At 38.0% G+C, this 20,163-nt stretch overlaps 1 protein-coding gene across 2 annotated transcripts in view; it reads left to right on the plus strand.

Annotated features, from left to right (window-relative positions):
• The window catches only part of RAB20 (RAB20, member RAS oncogene family), a 34,327-nt gene that overhangs the window by 9,993 nt on the left and 4,171 nt on the right, over positions 1 to 20,163 (plus strand). Inside the window, exon 2 of one of the 2 annotated variants that reach the window (XR_012633935.1) lies at positions 17,645 to 19,146. Coding sequence is in view for 1 of the 2 variants with exons in the window: in XM_074910400.1 (XP_074766501.1) it covers positions 17,645 to 18,165 (521 nt within the window). In the remaining variant the exon portion in view is untranslated. Of the gene's footprint in view, positions 1 to 17,644; positions 19,261 to 20,163 lie in introns of those variants that run through there. The other variant, XM_074910400.1, reaches the window with a different exon arrangement.

Below are 20,163 nucleotides of genomic sequence, written 5' to 3' on the forward strand. Positions count from 1 at the left end.
ATTTTTAGTCATGTAACATACTCAACCATAGATATTTAAATATTTAAGATTTTATTTTTGTCTTAATTATATCATTACCTGTGAAACGAAGGATGGCTTAGACCTTCAAGAAAATGTTCTTCCTGTAAGACCATGTTAACTAGAAACCCCAAAGAAACAGTTTGAGAGGTAGGGCAGGAGAAATTAAAGTGTAGTACAGCTCATGAAGAATATGAAGCAAAAGTTAGGTAGATTGAAATAGACTTTAAACCAAATGTCTAAATGCTGGTCATTGGCTGGGTAATAATTTCTCTACATGGAGTCAACCAACTCTGATTCCTGCTTAAGCTCATGTTCCCAACCCACTTAATGACATCAGTATAAAAACATACATGTGTGGTGATGTGCCCTGGTTGCAATGACCTTCAGTTGAGCTGCTGCTCTCTGCTTCCCTTTCCCCAAGGGGTTTGGGCTGACTGACTTCTCTTTCTGGTTGTGCAGGTTACTTCAGTGATGGGACTGAATCTTCATGCAGTTTAATGTCTTATGTTGTGAAAGTTCTCAAAAGTTCAGTTTCTGTTCTTCATAATGGGGTCTGTGATCTGGACGTACAAATCCGTTGCTGCTCCCTTAATTGTTGAAGTTAGAAATAAGGCTCTCGGTTACATTTTAAAGGGTGTTTGTTTATTATTTATTTGTTTCCATTCTCTGGTTGTCATTGCTCTCAAAAAACCCAAAGATTTTGATTCATTTGGAAAAGGGAGAAATGACAGAATCTGTAGCAGTTTGTAGTTACAAAAACAACAACAACAAAGCCCTGTGTAGTTAAGTTGTTATCTTCCAAGCTTCATAAAAGGGATATTCAAATCTTGCAGGTTGCTGTCAGTGAAACTTATGTGTTTTTAAAAAAACCCACTGGCATACTAAGAGCAATTTCCTCCTGTCCTGATACATGCTGTGGCTTATTTAAAAAGTAAATGTCTAATTTTGTGAAACTGAAAATGTCTTAAGCCACTCAGGTCCTCCAACCCCTGACAGTACTATTACTTCTTATTTTTATGAGGAGGAACACACATTCCTGTAAGACTGTCTTTAGGACATGAGCTTTCCCTCTCACAGCAAATAGCTAAATGTATCGCATTTGTATTGTTTTCCTTATTTCTTTTCCTATTTGAGCATTGTATGCCCTTTCCACACTGTCCTGCTCAACTTCTTTTTTTATTTCAAGCCTTGGAAGCCCAGTGGAAGTGGAATAGTTGGTGTCTATCCTATTTTTGAGTGGCAGAGTAGAGCATTTTGTGACGTAAAGATGCTGCCTCATTGCCTTAATTATGACAGAAAAGGATGTAATGCATGCAAATTTGTAGGCAGTTCCTTTTGGTAAGTACCTTCCCCTTATGGCATGTGGGTTGAATGGGTAGGCACTGGAGAGTGGTAACATTGCTCTTTGTAGCTTATTCTGTATAGAAAGTTCAGAACTGAGTTGTTCATGCTTTTTAGTGGTATTCTCTTTGTGCCAGGTTGGCGAACATTGATGAGATTGATTTTTCACCATGCCTGTTTCGTGGTTTTAATTTCTTTAATCCTGAAATTATTGCCTCTAAACAGTGAATACTGAATATGCTTTTAAGAGTGTAGACAGAGAAGACGGAATTAAAAGGGAGAAGTGGTGCTTGAAACATAAAAGCCATGTGTTCATTCATCTTAGCCAGACCAAGTTCTGAAAGCACAAGCCAGCCTATCCTGTGATAAAATTATCTGAATGAGGTCAACAAGTTTAAGTACATTCCTGTAAAAGCCCAGCAGCAGCTGTATGTCTAGCATGGTTCTCCCCTTTTGGGTATTTGCTGAAGACAGCCCACTGGATCACCAGAACTTCCTTCTGCTTTTGACAAATCGCAACTATCCAGAAGCACTCAGTGAACATGGCTTCAGCTAGATAGAAACTAGTGGTGGTTGGTAAGGAGTAGAAGCAGCTGTAATTTTCTCAAGGGTAAATTATGCGTGAATGAGTTGCATGTGTTCTTATTTGAGAACCTGCCTATAAATGAACTGACATTGAAACAAATCAAAGAAGTATCTGTCTATTGAGTAGGCCTACGTTTGTATCCCATGTTACTAATGTGAGTTTCTCTTTGAATGAAAAATACACTATATTTTTTCTAGTTTGCAAGAACCCATGGCCTTCTACCCCTATTTAGCAAGGTTTAAATATTTTTCAAATTTCTAGTGAAGACTGGTTTAAGAATCACTCGGTATTACAAAACAGGAGATAGCATATATTTATCTGCTACAGCTGAGTTTCATGTCACCAGAGATAGTTTGACCTTAAATAAGAGATACTTATCTGCTGGTGCAGACCATCTGGGGTGCCTGCTATTGATCTGATAACCATAGCTTCCTAAGGTGTTTCAGACAACTCTGTTATTTATTAAGCGTGCAATAATAATTTCTCATTTTTGAAATATGTGACATAGAAGCTCACTTCTGACAAGACAACCTGCCAGCTCTTAAATTCTTTTTTGTGAAACCTAGTCTCTGTTTTTCAGAACATGAATGTTGTGATCTGTAGACACTTTTCTTTCCAGCGGTGAACAGTGATGACTACCAGTATTCAACTGCTTTCTTTCACTAACTCCTGATTTGTAGAAGCTAGGAAAGTATTTCTAGTCCTCTTCTTCCTGTCATCTACTCCTAATCAACCTAGAAAGGTACTAGTAGAATAAAAGACTTATAGAAATAGTGCTTGAGGTACTGTCTACATAAGGGGTTAGTAAATAATTTTATCTGCAAAAGAAATCATGGCTAATATTCTTTGGACCATCTCTCTATATTGTAGGGCCCCAGTGCCTGTACTGAACAAAGCCATGTGCTGCTGTGGGGAGAAGAGGATGGTTTCTGGCTGTGGGGAAGGGTGGGAAGGTGCATTCCCAGATATATGACCAGGTTTGTCCTCAAAGTCTTCCAGGCTGATTACTGAAGGCTAAAAAGCTGTTGCTTCTGGTGCCCTAGTGCTATGGTGAAAGCATCCTATAGATGCCTGAAAATGTCTGAACACTGAACTTTTTGCAGTGTCTTGAAACCCCCTGGCCAGTGTCCTGGGATGGCCTTGAAGAGGAGCACTGTGCAAGGGGCAGCGCTGGGCTCTGGTAATGTTTCCAAAATACTGACGACAGGATGGAAAGAAGTGTCGTTGAAGTGGGGCTGATGGAAAATCGGTCCTGCTATAGCTAACATTCTTGTAAGCAAAGCTCTCTTGTGGGTCTGTGAAAGAGAAAGCTAACTTAGTGTGTTGTTGTATGACTCTCTTTAGGTGGGTATGCACAAAATAGTTTATAGCTGCACGTTGGTGATTTGGTTTCATATACTTGGGAAGAAGGGATCTGAAGACTTCACAGCCAGGAGGCAGAAATACATATGGTGTGTTTGGGGTTAAAGTGGTAATATGGAAAAAGAATGTTTCTGATAGATTAGACCATTTAATTTTATTTATGTTTGGATACAAAACTTAATCCAAAGAGGAACTGCAATTAGTAACAGTGAAAACTATTTTTCTTCTCTAAAATGTCACTGTCCTTAATTAAGATGTTTATTAAGTTAATGGTATTTCCTCACTCAAAAAATGGTATGGTATATTGTATTGATGGACTTGGTATGCATGTAGTTACTCTTCTGCAAAAAATCTTATGGGGAATTTTGATTTTTTTTTTTTTAAAAAAAAAAAAACGTTGTAAAGAGATATCTAAGGCAAAAGCAATTTATCTGATGCAGAAGTTGAAAAACTTAAGTAAACAAAACAGGAATAAAAAAAATAAGAAAAACAGGAAGCATTTCTTTTCTGTGAGGGAGCAGGCAGATGCTGACATGCTAACTTTGCTGAGACCTGGCAGGAATGCCTGAGGAGTAGTAGCATTTCAGAGTACTTATTGAGATACATTTAGGAGAGCAATCTCAATTAACCCTATCCACCTCTGGATTTAGTTTTTAAAATCACACACCTGTATCAATGTTTGCTTGGGTGAATTGGAAGCCAAGTTAAACTTGCCAGTTCCTTATTGAGCAATATAAAACATCCAGTATGTGTGGAGTGACCCCCCCGGCCCTGCGCTGCTTGTTGTTGAACTGTGCTAAAATACACCCAGCCATGCATTCCTGCCTGAGTCAAGGAGCTGCTGCTCAGTTTGAAGAGCAAACTTGGGCAGGGAATATGGGCTCCTTTCTGAGTGACTCTGAAGGTAAGGACCTGGTAACAGTCTTCGTTTAGCAATTGCGTAGAGGAGTGGGCTCTTCTGCAGTCCCTGTTCCCTTGTGGAAAGGAAGTCTAAATTTAAGGAAAAAGTATCAGTTTTCAGGCACTGGAAAGAAAAACCAGCTGCTTTTATAACTCATCCTGTGGAAAATGAATTGCTTTTCTGTAGGAGGCACTTAATTCTTTGAGATCTCTCTTGGAGGAGATGGATTGGCATTTCAGTGGGCGTTATAACCGAAAGGCTTCTTGCACAATCCAGAAGCAAGTGCCTCAAGCAGGCGACCTTGTTTTACTGCCCTGTCCTGTAACTGGCCTCTTTGTTACCTGCTGCTGAGCAGTATTAGACTGTTAGGATCTGCTGCCGCAGTTAAGTGTTTAGTGCTGTTGCTTCCTGCAGAACTCTTCCAAGTCCAAAGGGTGGGTTGGTTTTGTTTTTGTTTTTTTTTTTTTCCCTCATGGTTTGCTTCCAATCATATCTTTCCTTAAGAAGGTCATCTGCCAAATAACCACTTCTTTTTAAGTAGCAGTTTAAAATTGTCTTTTAAATACAAAGCTTCAGAAGAATTTTACATTGATGCTTACATTTTACTTACTCAGATTTAAATTTCTAAATTTACCCTTGTATGCCCGCTCTCAGTACAGGCGTACAGGAACTTCATAAATTTAACTCTCAAGCACCCTGCCATGTTTTGTTTTCAGTAGAGATGGTGTTGATGCTAGATTTCAGCTGGAGTTTTGATGAGGCATTTGCTCATAGACAGGATGATAATGTCCCCTACATCTGGCTTGTCCTCATTTCTTTTGCCAGACTTCAGTTCAGTTTAGATAAAACATCTTCCTACACAGCTGTGAGGTTTCAGAAGGAAATAGATAAATACCAGTGTAATTTTTTTCAGTTTGTGTTACAGATGCACTCAAGATACTCTTGCTGGACTGTAGGCGCGAAGGTCAATTCTGTTCATCTTTAACAAGGCACTACCCTTTCAGTCAACTGAAAATATGTGAACTGCTTGAAGCTTCTGGGGTTATTTCCTTATCTTAAAAATAAACACAGTACATCAAGAGAACTAAAAAAAAATGGGTGGTTTGCAAAGTCTTATCTAGCTAAATGAAAAAGTTATTCAGGACTGTAGAGGTGTCAATGGGATCTGTAGGTGCAAATAGGTTTTTGTTTGCTTTTTTTTTTTTTTTTCCAGGTCTAGCCAAAGTTTTTGTTTGCAAAAAAACATGTTAGGTAGTGTGATTAGGAACTTTTTTCTATGTAATGCTTTGTGTTACTAGGCATAATAGGATTAAATTTAAAACTTTGCATAGAAAGCATATTGTTGGAATAAAACTGGTGTTTCTATGGGAAATTTGATTTTGAAATTCAAGTTCTTGTGAGTTTAGGAGCTCACGCTTGATTTCATTATTAGAATGGTAAGTTTATTCTTACTAGCAAGAAAAATAGCTTTGTATTTATGCAATGTAACAGATTCCAGCTAACCTTTTGTGCCAGAAAAGCTGAAACGAGTTCATGGGATAAATCTTGTGAATAATGGGGATCTTCTCTGTATCTTCTCCTTTATACAGGAGTTGTGCAGCTCCTTTATCTGGTGAAGATACCGCTGGTTATAGATACCATGACTAAGCCTTTAGTCCAAAGACACTCAGTGTAGAAGTCTCTTTATAAAAAGATGATTGCAGCTACAGATATGCTGACTAAACAAATGGGTAAGGCTGCAAATAAAGAGAAGAGAGACTAATGATATGGAGTGCTGGTAACAGGTTAAACTAGATTAATCTGAGCAGCAATATATACTTTGCAAGGTCTGTTGAGTTGGTAGCAGATGACAGACTGAGCTCTTGGTACCTCATGGTGTCCCAGAGCCTATGAGCTATTCTGAGAAGTGTACCAAGTGTAGGGAGGGATGAAAGTAGTGAAGAGTTTAAGTAACCTCATAGCTTCAGTAAGACTCTTTTACAGTCTTGGTTTTAGAATAATATGGAAAGATTGGAGAGAAGAGTTACAGGTATGGTTAATGATTTAGAGGAATCTGCCAGAGGCAAAGAGCCTGAATATGAAAAAAAGTTGATTTCTCTGATCTAACAAGGAGGTTGAGTCATACAGGAATACTTTTTAGGGAGGAGTGTGGAGTTTTTCTGGGGTTTGTGGAATGTGGTGGGTTTGGGGATTAGGTTTTTTTGTTTGTTTTTTGAAGAGAGTACTTTCTGAAGGTAAAAGTATATCAAAATTCAGAATCTGAAAGCTGAAATATAGCAAAATAATTTGTGGGGTATTAACTTCTCTTTCTTTCTTTGGCTGTTTTATATTAAACAAATTCCTCAGTCAGAAAGTGATGGCCGAGTGAAATTGTATCATTTTTATTATGCAGGAGATCAGACTCAAATGAGGATTACACTTGATCTCTGGCCTTGCTCTATGATTTTTTTTTTTTCTTTTGTTCTCTTTCTTCTCTCCCATGTTAACTTGAGGATCTTTTTCTCCCTGAGTGTGTCTGATGGGTCTGTTTTTGGGAACCAGTAATGGAAGCCTTTGCTGCCAGTTAGGGAATGGAAACTGACAAACTGCTCTTCAGGGCTGGATTAAAAAAGTTCCTGGGAATATTTAAACTAGTTCATGATCGGGTAATACAGGATTTGACAAGATGACTGAGGGATATTTATTATAGTTAAGATGTGGGTGAGAGGGTTTCATCTGCAATAATCTGCTTTTTTGGATACCTCTGTGACTCGGCATGCTCTGCGGGATGTAACAACAGATTGATCAACACCAGCATAAACTGCTAGGCATCTGTTTTTAGTTTAGCTGCCTTTAGAAAGTGAAGGTTTTACTTACAAGCACATTTGTCAATAAACTATCACACTGTTAACTGTCAAAAAACCACAGCAGATTTTTACCTGTGTTTCAGTTGTGGTTTCTTTAAAAGGTGTGCTGTGAGTTAAGGCTGTATGGCTCATGAATCATTTCTTCAGCACATCGGAAAAAATGTTGTGACTAGATATTTATTTTGGAGCTTCTACCAGCACATGTCTAGAAAGCTAACCTTGTTGGAGGATATGAAATAAAACTAACCATATAGCAAATATTCCCATTATTTTCTGTTTCGACACTTTTATTAAACAGATTTTTTGTGTGTGCCCTTTTGCTGAAGAAAAATATATTGCAACAAGTCATCTTCTTCGGATAAAGCTTGGATGACCCTGTAGATCATTAACCATGTCTTACTGCATTTGACATGTGATGCACAGTACACCACACTGACATTATTCTTGCATAACTTCTCAGCATGCTGTTTGTCCTCACAATAAAAGGCCCATTTAAGTGGATTTCTTTGGAAGAATTGTTTTATGTGAATTGTGCCAGATTATCACTTGTGGAATGCTAATTGAATTGGTGTTTTAATGGCGATTAAAGGGTCTGTTGAAGCTGCTTGACCTATTGGTATAGTTCAAGTCTGAGGAGGGAAAGCTGTTTCAGAAAGGATGGGGGCATGAAGGGGGTTGTTCTCCCAGTTGGTCATGGCTGTCTTGAATGGGTTGTGCTATAATCATTCTGGGTGTATATAGCAAAAAAGAAAAAAAGGAAACACAGTCAAAATAGAATTGAGTGCTATTTACTGATGAAAACGTAAAAGGAGAAGCAAATTAATAATAGCTGCTGCTCTTGTTTATTTTAGCTGGCTTTTAAGGTGACTCATTTTGAAAAGGCTGTAAACTAGGAATAAGCTTGAATCCGTAAAGAAACATAGAAAGCATTACTATTAGCAAAGTTATTAATCCTTTTAAGGGAAGGCTTATCTTTCAGGAGGTAGGTGAAGTGGCTAGAATTTTAGGGCAGAATCTTTTATCTACTTAATATTTGTTGGTCCCTGCTGAAACATGTCCTGCAAACCTTATATGGTATAGCAGTTATTTTTAGTTTACTTATTATATTTGAAGGGGAGGAGGAAGAAGTAGGCTAAAAACCCCTTGGATTTAGTTTTTTTCATTAAATATATTACTATTCTTATGTATCAAGTGTAGTGGAATTTCCATTTCCAGTAAGTAAACGCTCCCTTTTTCTTTATTTCAGATGCCTTCTAGTGATTCTTGTTGTTTGTAAAGATTCTGAATTGATTCCTTTCCCAGCCATACTGGTGGTGATTACAAGTCAAAAAATTGAATTAACATGCTGCCTTTGTATTAGAACAAGCAAAAAGAGCAAAACTTCATACAGGATACAGTTTTTAGGTTTTGTTTTGTTTTGTTTTGTTTTGTTTTTTTTTTCCTCTGCAATTTGTCTTTATGCTCCTTAAAAATGTACTCATTTTTTTTCCATCTTTGTCCTGGTTTCCATATCTGTTTCCACGTGTGTGGTGGGGGTGTTTTTGTTTGTTTGGGGTTTTTTTGTTTGTTTTTGTGAAACGTAGTAGTGAGTAGAAATACATGGTTTATATTTTTAGTGCCCTTAACTAAAGCAGGGGAAGTAACAGTGAGCTGCTTTTTAATCTTAAGGCTATTGGTAGTTGCTGGTGTTCAGACTAGCCTTTCAGGGGGTAGTCCTTGTCTCTTCGCAGAATGTTAACAGCTAATTTAAATGCCCAAAAGGATGTTGGTTTTGTTATGTGAAGGAATGGAAATAAAGGATGAGTTTTATTTTTTCCTTTGCACGTTACATTGGAAGAAAAATCCCCAGTAATAGGCCTTGATGCTTGATAATGCTAATCATTCAGTTTTTCATGAATACTATTGTATCTTCTCGTTTTATTCCATGTAGAATATATTAATATCTGATAAATATTCCTGCATAAGTTTGCAGGAGATAAGTGGTTATCCTCCAAATATAAAAGATAAGATTTATCCTCTCTTTAAAAATTCTGTTTAAGAATTAGTCCTTTCAAATGGTCTTTCAGTTATTAATTGCTGTGTATTTTTCCTCATTTTTGATTCCTACCAAAATTTCAAGTTTTCTAATAACACAGTTTACATATATTTTGGGTTATGTTTTATCCCAGACACTGCTGGATCACTAATGGTAGTTTAGTAGACTTCTAAAAAAAAAAAAAAAAATCTTTCTTTAATATTTTTATTTACACAGAAGGGTACAGCTTAATCTCTCAGGATAAAAGCCATACTGTGGTACTATAGCTCATAAATTTGGGATTATAGTGCCAAGGCATTTCCTGTTTCATCAAAAACTTTCTGTGCTTCCAGTTGGATAACTAGTTGGATATCAGGCTGTTCAGACAAAATCAGATCTTTTAAATGAAATATTTTAATATTTGGCAGAATTCTAGTCTATAATCTGCCAGTAGTTTTTATAAGATTTCTGTATGTGAATTCAATAGGCGCTAGATTATAGTGATATAATGTAATGCCACTTCAGATCAGGAAAATAATGGTACATTCCTCTTGTATAACGGCACACTGAACTCTTGAAGATCTGCCTTTTATTCAAATGTTATTGAGTTAAATGTATTGGAAGGCATCTTCTGCTTCACTGCTCGTGGTTCATAAGGCTTTCTCACCTGTGGCAGACAGTTCAAATACATCATTGATTCATTTGAATCTGGGACTTGCATTTGTTTGATATTATGATCTTTTGTTATGGGAAGATATTTGTAGCACTTGAAACGAACGTCCTGAGTACGTTTGCCTTCCTGAATCCCAGCCTCTAGGGGAGGAAGAGAAGAGTTTGTGCAGTGTATTTCCTTTATCTGTATTTAAAAAGTAGTATAAATACCTAAATGCTGTCAGGCTTGGATCTTGATACTTTTGGACATCAGCTTGTGAATAATATCTGGTATGGAATGTGTGTGTGTGAGTGAGAAGGAGGAGCCATGCATGCAACATGATAGTACTTTTATTATTTTTATGATTTAAATGGGAGTGAAAGGGAAAATGCTTTACAGGCTGAAGTTGTGTTAATTGTTTCAATTTATTGTAAAAGTGTTTTTGAATAACCCCCATTTTCTAAGACCAGATGTGAGGGGATTTACGTAATTCGTAGGTAATGATTATGAAGTGGTTAAGTTCTAGTCTTTCAAGCCATGAATTTTTGTGTCCAAGTGAAACATTTGTTAGTGGGGATGTGATATTTCTAGTATGATAATTAAAGCTCACTGAAGGACAGGGCTCAGTTTGGTTGTGATTTCTCACCTTGCCTAAGTGAAAGTGAATAATTGCTCCTGTTCACATGGTTTTCTTCTTCACACTGAACTGCAGTTTTGCAGAAGGAACTTTGCAAGTCCAAACTGATGAATATTTGTAGAGTGGGGATGTTTGCACGGTCTTGGGAATTTCAGACTCCTTCAGAACTCAAAAGTATTTGTTCATTAAGTCAAAAATACATAGATTTAAGGAAAGAGATGGTCTCTTTTCAATTTTAAATCTTCTTTTATTATGAGATAAAGTTACTTGACTCAGCCATTGAGAGTAAGTTGCATTTAGAAGCTTGTCCCAGTCATATATTACATTGAGCCTGCTTTCTTGACTGACTACTGGTGTTTCTTTGGAGAGCTGTATTGAATTTTCCTTTTTTCATTGTTCCCTTAACCCATGTGGCTGTTATTTTCTTCTTCCATGTGTAGTTCTTTCTACTTTAAAACATGAAAGTGAAGCCCTTTGGGTATTAAGATCAGTACTTTCCTATGTTTATATTATGTTCTGCTTTGGCCAAGACATCCATACCTAATTTTAATAACTTAAATAGAAGCTCCCAAAATAGGGCACAGTTTATGCCCTAAATGTTGATTCATATCTAAGTAATGAGTATAAACAAAATGTATGTCATCTTGATTTTTAGTAGAGCTGGGGGTCTGTTGCGTTTTGAAACTTCAATATACACAAGTGTATTCTATAATATAACATTGTGAATGTATAATACTAGGTGAAGGTGGAGCTTAAATGAATTTTCTAGTTGCTCAATTGTAATTGTTTTGGTGATTGGAGGGTTTTTTTGTGTTTGGGTTGGGGTTTTTTTCCCCCCTCCCAGAGACTTTTATTCTACGGGGAATTTTGTCTTGGAGAAAAAACAGATGGTGGCATTTTTCTAATGGATTGAAAAATCATGTATTCAGACTGCTTTGGGATATGTAAAAATTGAGTTCTCCAGTGCCCCTGACTCGTTTGTTTCCACTAATTCCTACTTCTGTCCTCCATGTTAATCCTTTGGGATGGAGAGCTTTGTTTTTATCCCCAAGTAACCACAAGCATAGTCTGGTTCTTAATAAAGCTCCTTACTTCAAGGGAAATGTGATAAAGCCATCTAGAAGAAATAAATGCCAATCTTGAACAAGGTAATGAAGAATTCTGACTTCATCAGTGTCAAAACTTTGCAGTCTGACTCACATGTGGGCAGGGGAATTTTCCTAAACCTTCAGGGACCTTTATTGTTTGTTCTTTGATAGTCAGTATATATCTTGGTATACGTGCACAAACAGGAATCTCAGTTCCTAGCAAAATTGTTTCCCCTAATGCCCTTGAAAGGGTCACAGCTTTACTGCTTTGTCTTCAAATAGAATGAAATACTGTTCCTTAAAAAGGAGCTGCTTTGTCTACTCTTGTGATCATGTGGATGCTCCTGCCGAGGTATCTCAGGAGCATCAGGGTCACCCTTTGAACCTTCATCCACTGCAGCTGAATCTTCAGCTCTCATTTCTTTCTAATACTGATTTCTGTGCTGTCATGGGTGTCATACTTTCTCTTTTCTTTCCTGTTTTGGCTGTTTCCTTAGGGCACAGTTCCTGTCTCTCTTCACGTACACTCAAGTTCAGACTCTCTTATAAAGGAGAGAGAATTTGAAAGGCAAAACCGAGGTGATACCTTCTGTTTGTGTTAATTTCCCTCTACCATTCAGATTATAATCCTTCTTAAATTGATTTTTAATCAGTTTTAAAATCCTTGGAAGATACCTGGTATATGGATTGAGAACTTTCTGGACAATTTTGCACCTTTGTTCATTTTTAATGCAATATTAGAGTGCTTCTATTGTTCACCTTTGTACTTTTCCACACTACATATTTACTTTAGGAACTCAGAATTTAGGACCATGTTCAGACTTGGTATCAGCCTAATGACAGTACTTTTTTCAGTACTTTCTGGAAGACTTTTTTAGCTCTTTAGTATTTGTGGTGTTTTATTCCCTCAAGACCTAAAGTAACAGTCTGTTTTGCATTCTTGTACGTGCCCAACACTGAGAGATTTAAAACTCGTTCTTCAGGTAGAGGATTTCTTGAAGGAGAGGTGTGTGGGGGAAGTTCTGATACTGAAGAAGTTGTGGTGGAAGCCTTTGAAGAGGTGGTAGGGAAGGAACATTCAAATCTGGAGGAAATAATTTGTTCTCGTAAACATCAACAGTTACTTCACATGCTACTTTGGATACTACCCTCAGGGATGGCAGGCAGAAGGAGACCTCCAAGGAGATTTGGGCAGTGGCTAGTGCTGCTGTGGTCAGTGGATCCCAAAGCCGGGAAAGGAAGGGGATGCTCACTCAGGCTGTGGTCCCACCCAGAGAAAGCATTCATGTGGGCTGCTGCCTTCCCATAGCCTAGGCCTTAAGTTCTAGCCTCGGCACACTTTAAATCTAGTCTTGCTTTTTTATCAGGCTGGCCTCTTGCAAGGTTTACTTTTCCCTTCTTTTTCCCCTTGGGTTTCTTAGTAACTTTATGGTACTGAGGTCCATTTGACTCAGAATTCTTAGATTTTTTTTTTTATGACAACCATCACAGGACTTTGAAAACGCTTGGTGGCGGCACTGCTCCTGGGTGATTTCGTCTCCAGCAGGGTTTTATATACTTGCTGGAAGAGCCTCTGAAAAACTAATGCTGTTGCAGGTAGTGATATGGCCACAGGGTTGTTGAATTGCTGTAAATAAAACAAAATATAAAGATGAAATGAAAAATGGAAATTAGTTTTCGTCGCTTGGTGTTAAGAAATTTCCCTAATGTTGTGTCTTTGTAGTTGATTTGGTGGTTCTTGCAATTCTTTTGATTGCAAATTATAGTTCTGGAACTCTTCCCTGTTAGCTTTTATTTTTGGAAAGGGTGGATTTGTTTGATTTTGGATTCAGAGTTTACTGTTTAATTTAGCTAATTGTGTAAAAAGGTACATGGCTGGATTGGGACCAGATGGGTCCAGAGAAAGAAGTAACTGCTGTAAGAAGGGGGTGGCTGTTTTCATGCATTAAGTTTTTCACTGTAATGTCTGATACTATTTTTGCCTGACAACTTGGGGACAGATAAGATACTAGTTTAAATGACTCTTGTAATTTTGTTGGGATTTTTTGTTTTTTTTTCTTTTTTTTTTTTCTCCACATCTAGGGTTGTTCCAGCCCTTAAGTGCTGGAAGTGCTCTATAAAAATAAATTACGCATTTTTTCTGCGTGTAGATTGTGCTGTGTGGGTGAGTGAGAGAGTCTATCCTTAATTCCTCTGACATAATTAATTCCTTATGAAAGGTAAATTCTTCTTACTGTTTCTTTCCCCTTTTTAGCAGTATATTAGTTGTAGAAGTAGCCAGTTTGTAGTTGGAGTGTAACAGTGTCATGGTTTTATATTATGCTATGCAAGATTAGATTAGCATAAAAATTCCATAAAACAAGTAATAGTATTGTTCTAGTACTTGGTTGCTGTAGCAAATGATTCTGGAGGCTGGATTTTATGGTTTAGACATCTGAAGTGGGGGAACGGGGGAGGATATATGTTCCATTGTAGCTTCCAGACCGCAGTATAATCAGGGTTCGGATGAAAACAAAGTAGGTCACAGCACAGACTTCTACTGAAAAATTGGAGACTTTTAAAGGCTCAGTTGCACTGCAACTGAAAACACAACTTTGAACGTGAGACTGGAGGAAAAAGTATAAAAGCACTGACCTCTTCCCTCCCCTATATATCCTGGCCTCCCTTGATCTTACCTGACACACCTAAACAAGGGCATACCTATTCTTTTTTCTTTTTTTTTTTCTCTTTTTTTTTCCTGCTTATCAGATCTTTGGTTAAAGAATTTCTTTTGCTGGGGGAAAACAGATCAGAGGTTATACAGAATTGCGTGGAAGCAATTCTCCATAAACTTCACCTCATGCTTTTCTGAACTCCATTCATTAAACTTTTGACCTCTGCAATGTCGTGTAACACTTCTTGCCAGTTATTCACTGTGCAGGAAAGTATTTAAACTAAACATGATGTTTTGATGTGATATCCTCATTTTATGTGTTACGAAAAAGAGTAAATAGTTGTTCCTGGGTTACCTTCTCAGTATTAGGCCTGAATTTACCTTCTCAGTATTAGGCCTGAATTTACCTTCTCAGTATTAGGCCTGAATTTACCTTCTCAGTATTAGGCCTGAATTTACCTTCTCAGTATTAGGCCTGAATTTACCTTCTCAGTATTAGGCCTGAATTTACCTTCTCAGTATTAGGCCTGAATTTACCTTCTCAGTATTAGGCCTGAATTTACCTTCTCAGTATTAGGCCTGAATTTACCTTCTCAGTATTAGGCCTGAATTTACCTTCTCAGTATTAGGCCTGAATTTACCTTCTCAGTATTAGGCCTGAATTTACCTTCTCAGTATTAGGCCTGAATTTACCTTCTCAGTATTAGGCCTGAATTTACCTTCTCAGTATTAGGCCTGAATTTACCTTCTCAGTATTAGGCCTGAATTTACCTTCTCAGTATTAGGCCTGAATTTACCTTCTCAGTATTAGGCCTGAATTTACCTTCTCAGTATTAGGCCTGAATTTACCTTCTCAGTATTAGGCCTGAATTTACCTTCTCAGTATTAGGCCTGAATTTACCTTCTCAGTATTAGGCCTGAATTTACCTTCTCAGTATTAGGCCTGAATTTACCTTCTCAGTATTAGGCCTGAATTTACCTTCTCAGTATTAGGCCTGAATTTACCTTCTCAGTATTAGGCCTGAATTTACCTTCTCAGTATTAGGCCTGAATTTACCTTCTCAGTATTAGGCCTGAATTTACCTTCTCAGTATTAGGCCTGAATTTACCTTCTCAGTATTAGGCCTGAATTTACCTTCTCAGTATTAGGCCTGAATTTACCTTCTCAGTATTAGGCCTGAATTTACCTTCTCAGTATTAGGCCTGAATTTACCTTCTCAGTATTAGGCCTGAATTTACCTTCTCAGTATTAGGCCTGAATTTACCTTCTCAGTATTAGGCCTGAATTTACCTTCTCAGTATTAGGCCTGAATTTACCTTCTCAGTATTAGGCCTGAATTTACCTTCTCAGTATTAGGCCTGAATTTACCTTCTCAGTATTAGGCCTGAATTTACCTTCTCAGTATTAGGCCTGAATTTACCTTCTCAGTATTAGGCCTGAATTTACCTTCTCAGTATTAGGCCTGAATTTACCTTCTCAGTATTAGGCCTGAATTTACCTTCTCAGTATTAGGCCTGAATTTACCTTCTCAGTATTAGGCCTGAATTTACCTTCTCAGTATTAGGCCTGAATTTACCTTCTCAGTATTAGGCCTGAATTTACCTTCTCAGTATTAGGCCTGAATTTACCTTCTCAGTATTAGGCCTGAATTTACCTTCTCAGTATTAGGCCTGAATTTACCTTCTCAGTATTAGGCCTGAATTTACCTTCTCAGTATTAGGCCTGAATTTACAGACATCTGTTTATAGCCCTTTTTTCAATCGTTCACCAGCCTGAGAGATCCCACAATTTTTCCTGATGCAAAAATTTTGCATGCTTCTGAGCATCCTCACCAGCTTCCTTTTATACCTCTGCACCTTTTCAAATCTCTTTCTTTTGCTCCCAGAATTTAACTTAGTGTTAAAGGTATGGTGAGCTTTGGACTTAATGTTCTAGATTGACATTTTCCAGTTTTGTTTTACTGATAACTATGAACACATTGTCTCTTTTCTGGCCACCATGGAGTAGAATCCTGAAGTTTGTCAAAGGACTTACTACAGTGACTCAAAGATCTATTTTAAGTTCTATTCCTGACTGAAGATAGTTTCTAAGTTACTTTCCTAGTGTGCATGTTCATGTGCAGATATGTTTTCCCAATATACGCTGACCTGTGCTTTTCAGCATTAATTTCTTCTGTGTTTCCTATTCCACAGTCATTTATAAGGATTTCATGATGCTGTAACTCATGGTGGTCAGTACCTTTGTGCAGAAAATGAATATAACCAGATCACTTCCAGATTTTCTATAGATGAAGGCTCAGTGCAAAGCGACTGTATGAAAAGAGTTGAAAAATTATGATGATTCTTAAATGTTCGGAAGAGTATATTTGACTCCCCCCCCCCCCCCCCCCCCCCCCCCCCCCCCCTTTGTTCATCACAATTCTCTTTGTAATGACCTAAGGCTGACTCTGATGGCTGGTTGAAATCTAGTGTGCTTTATCTTTTTCTTTTTAGTTTTGGGGAGTAAATTGACTGTGCTATGGCAAATTCTACACATAGTAGATATTTGGGGAAAGCTGCAGTTCTTGATAGGAAAGAAAAACAGTATTTGTCTGTCTTCTGCCTCATTTCCCTTAGTCCCTGTGCAACTACTGAAGAACACCATTTACTTCCCATAAGTTAAAGGAGAGTCAATTTTGTCTTCCAGGAACTGAATTTGAAGGAGACCATGAAGGCTTAGCTGAAAGTGCTGGTAGATACTCACTGAATGATGATGAGGAAGAAATGTTTTGTTATTAACCATTGGTTATTGAGTGACGGTCAGGGCAACTTAAAAGATAAATTAGTCTTAAAATGTGGTTAGGGTTCTCTATATTGTGTGTGTTTAACACACTAAAAAAAAAAAAGTGAATATTTGTGGGACTGATGTGCATCAATACAGGCTATATAAGGCAGCATTAAAGACAAGTCTTTTCCTGTAAAGCCAATGTCCCTGAGAATTGTGGGCATGTAGCATAGGACTAAATTGCTTACAAAATCCTTCAAAACCTAGGAAGAAGTGGGTTACTGACTTTGATCCAGATTTCTGAACTGGGTGTACTTAAGTGTGTACTGAATTTATAGGAGTAGTAAGTTCTAGTAGAATTTGAAACAGTAGAACTTACTTTTTGTTTATAAATGGTTAAACAGGTGGAATGGGCTCTCTGTGGATGCAAGCAGCGTAGTTGTTAATGTGACATAAATTAGTATGCGGATTAATAAAAAACCCGAAGGGTTTTTTTGCTTTCTGCAACTGTGAATGCTGTATCATACTGGTTTGCTCACTCGACTTTTACAGATTCCCTGCTCTGAAATTAAGCAAGTGGTGAGCTGAGCTGTTCTGTGGCACTGTTGCACTCTTAAGGAAAAGCAGAAGGAAAAACTGAAAATGCTACAAATAACACATTTTTACCTTCACGGCTACAGTGCTATTGTGAAATTGGCTTAAAATTCCTTAAACTTTTACTCAGTTAATAATGTAGCTTCCAGCATGCTAACTTGTTGTTTTGTTTAAACCTTTGCCAGGACGGGAGCAGTTTCATGGCCTCGGGTCTATGTACTGCAGAGGAGCAGCTGCTGTGATCCTCACGTATGATGTGAACAGCCTCCAAAGCCTGACAGAGCTGGAAGAAAGATTCTTGGCACTGACGGACAGTGCGAGTGCTGACTGCATTTTTGCTATTGTTGGAAATAAAGTTGACCTCACCGATGACTCTGCTTTACCACCGGATGAAAATAGACCTGAGAAGTCTGTTGCCAGCTGTAGCTCGAAGGTGCGAAAACAAGTCCGTGCAGAGGATGCGATTGCGCTCTATAAAAAGATACTGAAATACAAAATGCTAGATGAGAAGGATGTTCCAGCAGCTGAGAAAATGTGCTTTGAGACAAGTGCAAAAACAGGATACAAGGTGGACTATCTCTTTGAAACTGTGTTTGAGATGGTAGTTCCAATAATTGTACGGCAGAAAGCTGAGGGGCCACCTCAAACTGTAGATATTACGGACTACAAGCCCGCAAAAAGGACAAAATCCGGTTGTTGTTCCTGAGCCACTAATGTGACACAAGAAAATGGGAGAGATTGTTTGCTTTAGCAAACTGAGAAGTAGCAAGTGCTTGCAGTTCACCAGAAAGGAAAAGGCAAAGCATAAATAGATTAAAATGGTGTATGTGAAAAAAACCCAACTCTCTTGATCATTAAAGGTTTTTGGGAAGCTCTGTGTATGAAAACAGGAATATGAGCAAAATTATGGAGGAAGACATTGACTTTGAAGACAAATGGCATGTTAGTACAATTGGTAGCGACAATCATTTGAACAGTTTGAGAGTCTGATTTTTAATGACTCACCATTTCATGTTGCATGTAAATGATCTGTTTGTGTACTCTTGACAGCTTTCATACGATTATCAGCTTTTCCCTTGAGATTCTGACTTTGGAAGATTGAACACATTACTTTTTTATTCTTAAGCAAAAAAAACCAGGTATAATTTATATTTGTAGCTAATAAATCAATTACAATCTTTTTATGTCAGATATGACAGTGTAAGATTCAGAAGCTGAACTATTAAAATCACTGTGGATACATGCTATTCATTTGGAGACTTTATTAATGTGGATTCTCCTTCCATAGTGGGCTTTCATGCAGCACATCTCTTGCTGCTCTAATTGCAAGTTGTAGTAAAAGTCTTTTCTTTCATTTTTCTCTTGTAATTCTTTTTAATGTGGATAGCAAAAGGTTTTTTTGGAAGGAAGCAGTTTTCCATTTTGTCTGCATTTTGTAGACCTCCACGTGGTGCCTATAGGATACCACGGTGTTGAACACCTGTGTTCTGTCTCCCTTCCAACTCCTCCTTAGTTGTGCCCAGACAAAGCTGCAGCTTTGATTTTTAGCAGCTTTGCATGACATTGCCATCTACCTGCAGGGAAGTGAGGACTGGCTTTTTCTGATGTGAAACTGGCTAATGCAGGAGGAAGGAAAGAGAAACTGCCTTTTGTGGAGTAGAAAGGCACATGAAGGAGCACTAATGAGGTATGTGGTTTCTCTCCTGACTGCAGTAAAAAGGAGAGGCTAATTCTCAGTACTGAGTTTCCCAACCCTCTCGGCTACAAAGAATGCATGCAGTGACCCAGGAGCTTGCACTGACACTGTAAGCAAAGTGAAGAACTGCTAGTTTAAAAACAAAACAAATGCCCGACACCCCCCCCCCCCCCCCCCCCCCAACCCCTCCTGAAAACAAAACAAAAAGGTGCAAAGATGCAGCTCACATGTTTCCAGTTCTGCAAGTTGTTGTGTGGGATCTCTTTCATCTTCCTATGGATGTTTCTGGCATAAATTTCTAAAACTAAAGGGTTGGTCGTTCTTATGCCTTTCTCTGTCCCACCCAGAACTAGGGTGTTTAGTACCTAGGGAGACAAGTTCTAAATGAATAATTAGTCAAATTATTATTAAGTATATTTAAAACTTTTTTTATTTCAAAATATGTGAGCAACTTGCTGCAGAACAGTAGCTTTATTTTCTGCTTTCAAGTTTATGCACAGTACATGTGTAGTGGGGAAGAATGGCTCGAGAGAACATTTAATCATACAATAGTTTGGGTTGGAAGGGACCTTTTAAAAGCCATCTACTCCAATCTCCCTGCAATAAGCAGGTACATCTTCAACTAGATCAGATTGCTCAGAGCCCCGTTCAACCCGGCTTTTAACGTTTCCAGGGAGGGGGCATCTACCATGTCTCTGGGCAACCTGTTCCAGTGTTTCACCACCCTCATGGTAAAAAAACTTCCTTGTATCTAGTTTGCATCTACCCTCTTTTAGCTTAAATCCATTACCCCTTGTCCTATTGCTACATGTGCTATTAAGGGTTGTCATCTTTTGGATTTACTGGGGGTTTGCAGTTTTAATACCTGTCAATCTGTCAGATTTAACTGCACCTGCTCTGTGGTATTTAAAACTCTATACTATTAAAAAGCTCCTAGCTATTGACAAAATTCCAAGGCCAGTATCTAGTCTTCCTTTGGGACTGGGAAGAGAGAAACAAGCTACAAGC

This window comes from Athene noctua, chromosome 1, assembly GCF_965140245.1.
Source record: "Athene noctua chromosome 1, bAthNoc1.hap1.1, whole genome shotgun sequence".
Taxonomy (NCBI): domain Eukaryota; kingdom Metazoa; phylum Chordata; class Aves; order Strigiformes; family Strigidae; genus Athene; species Athene noctua.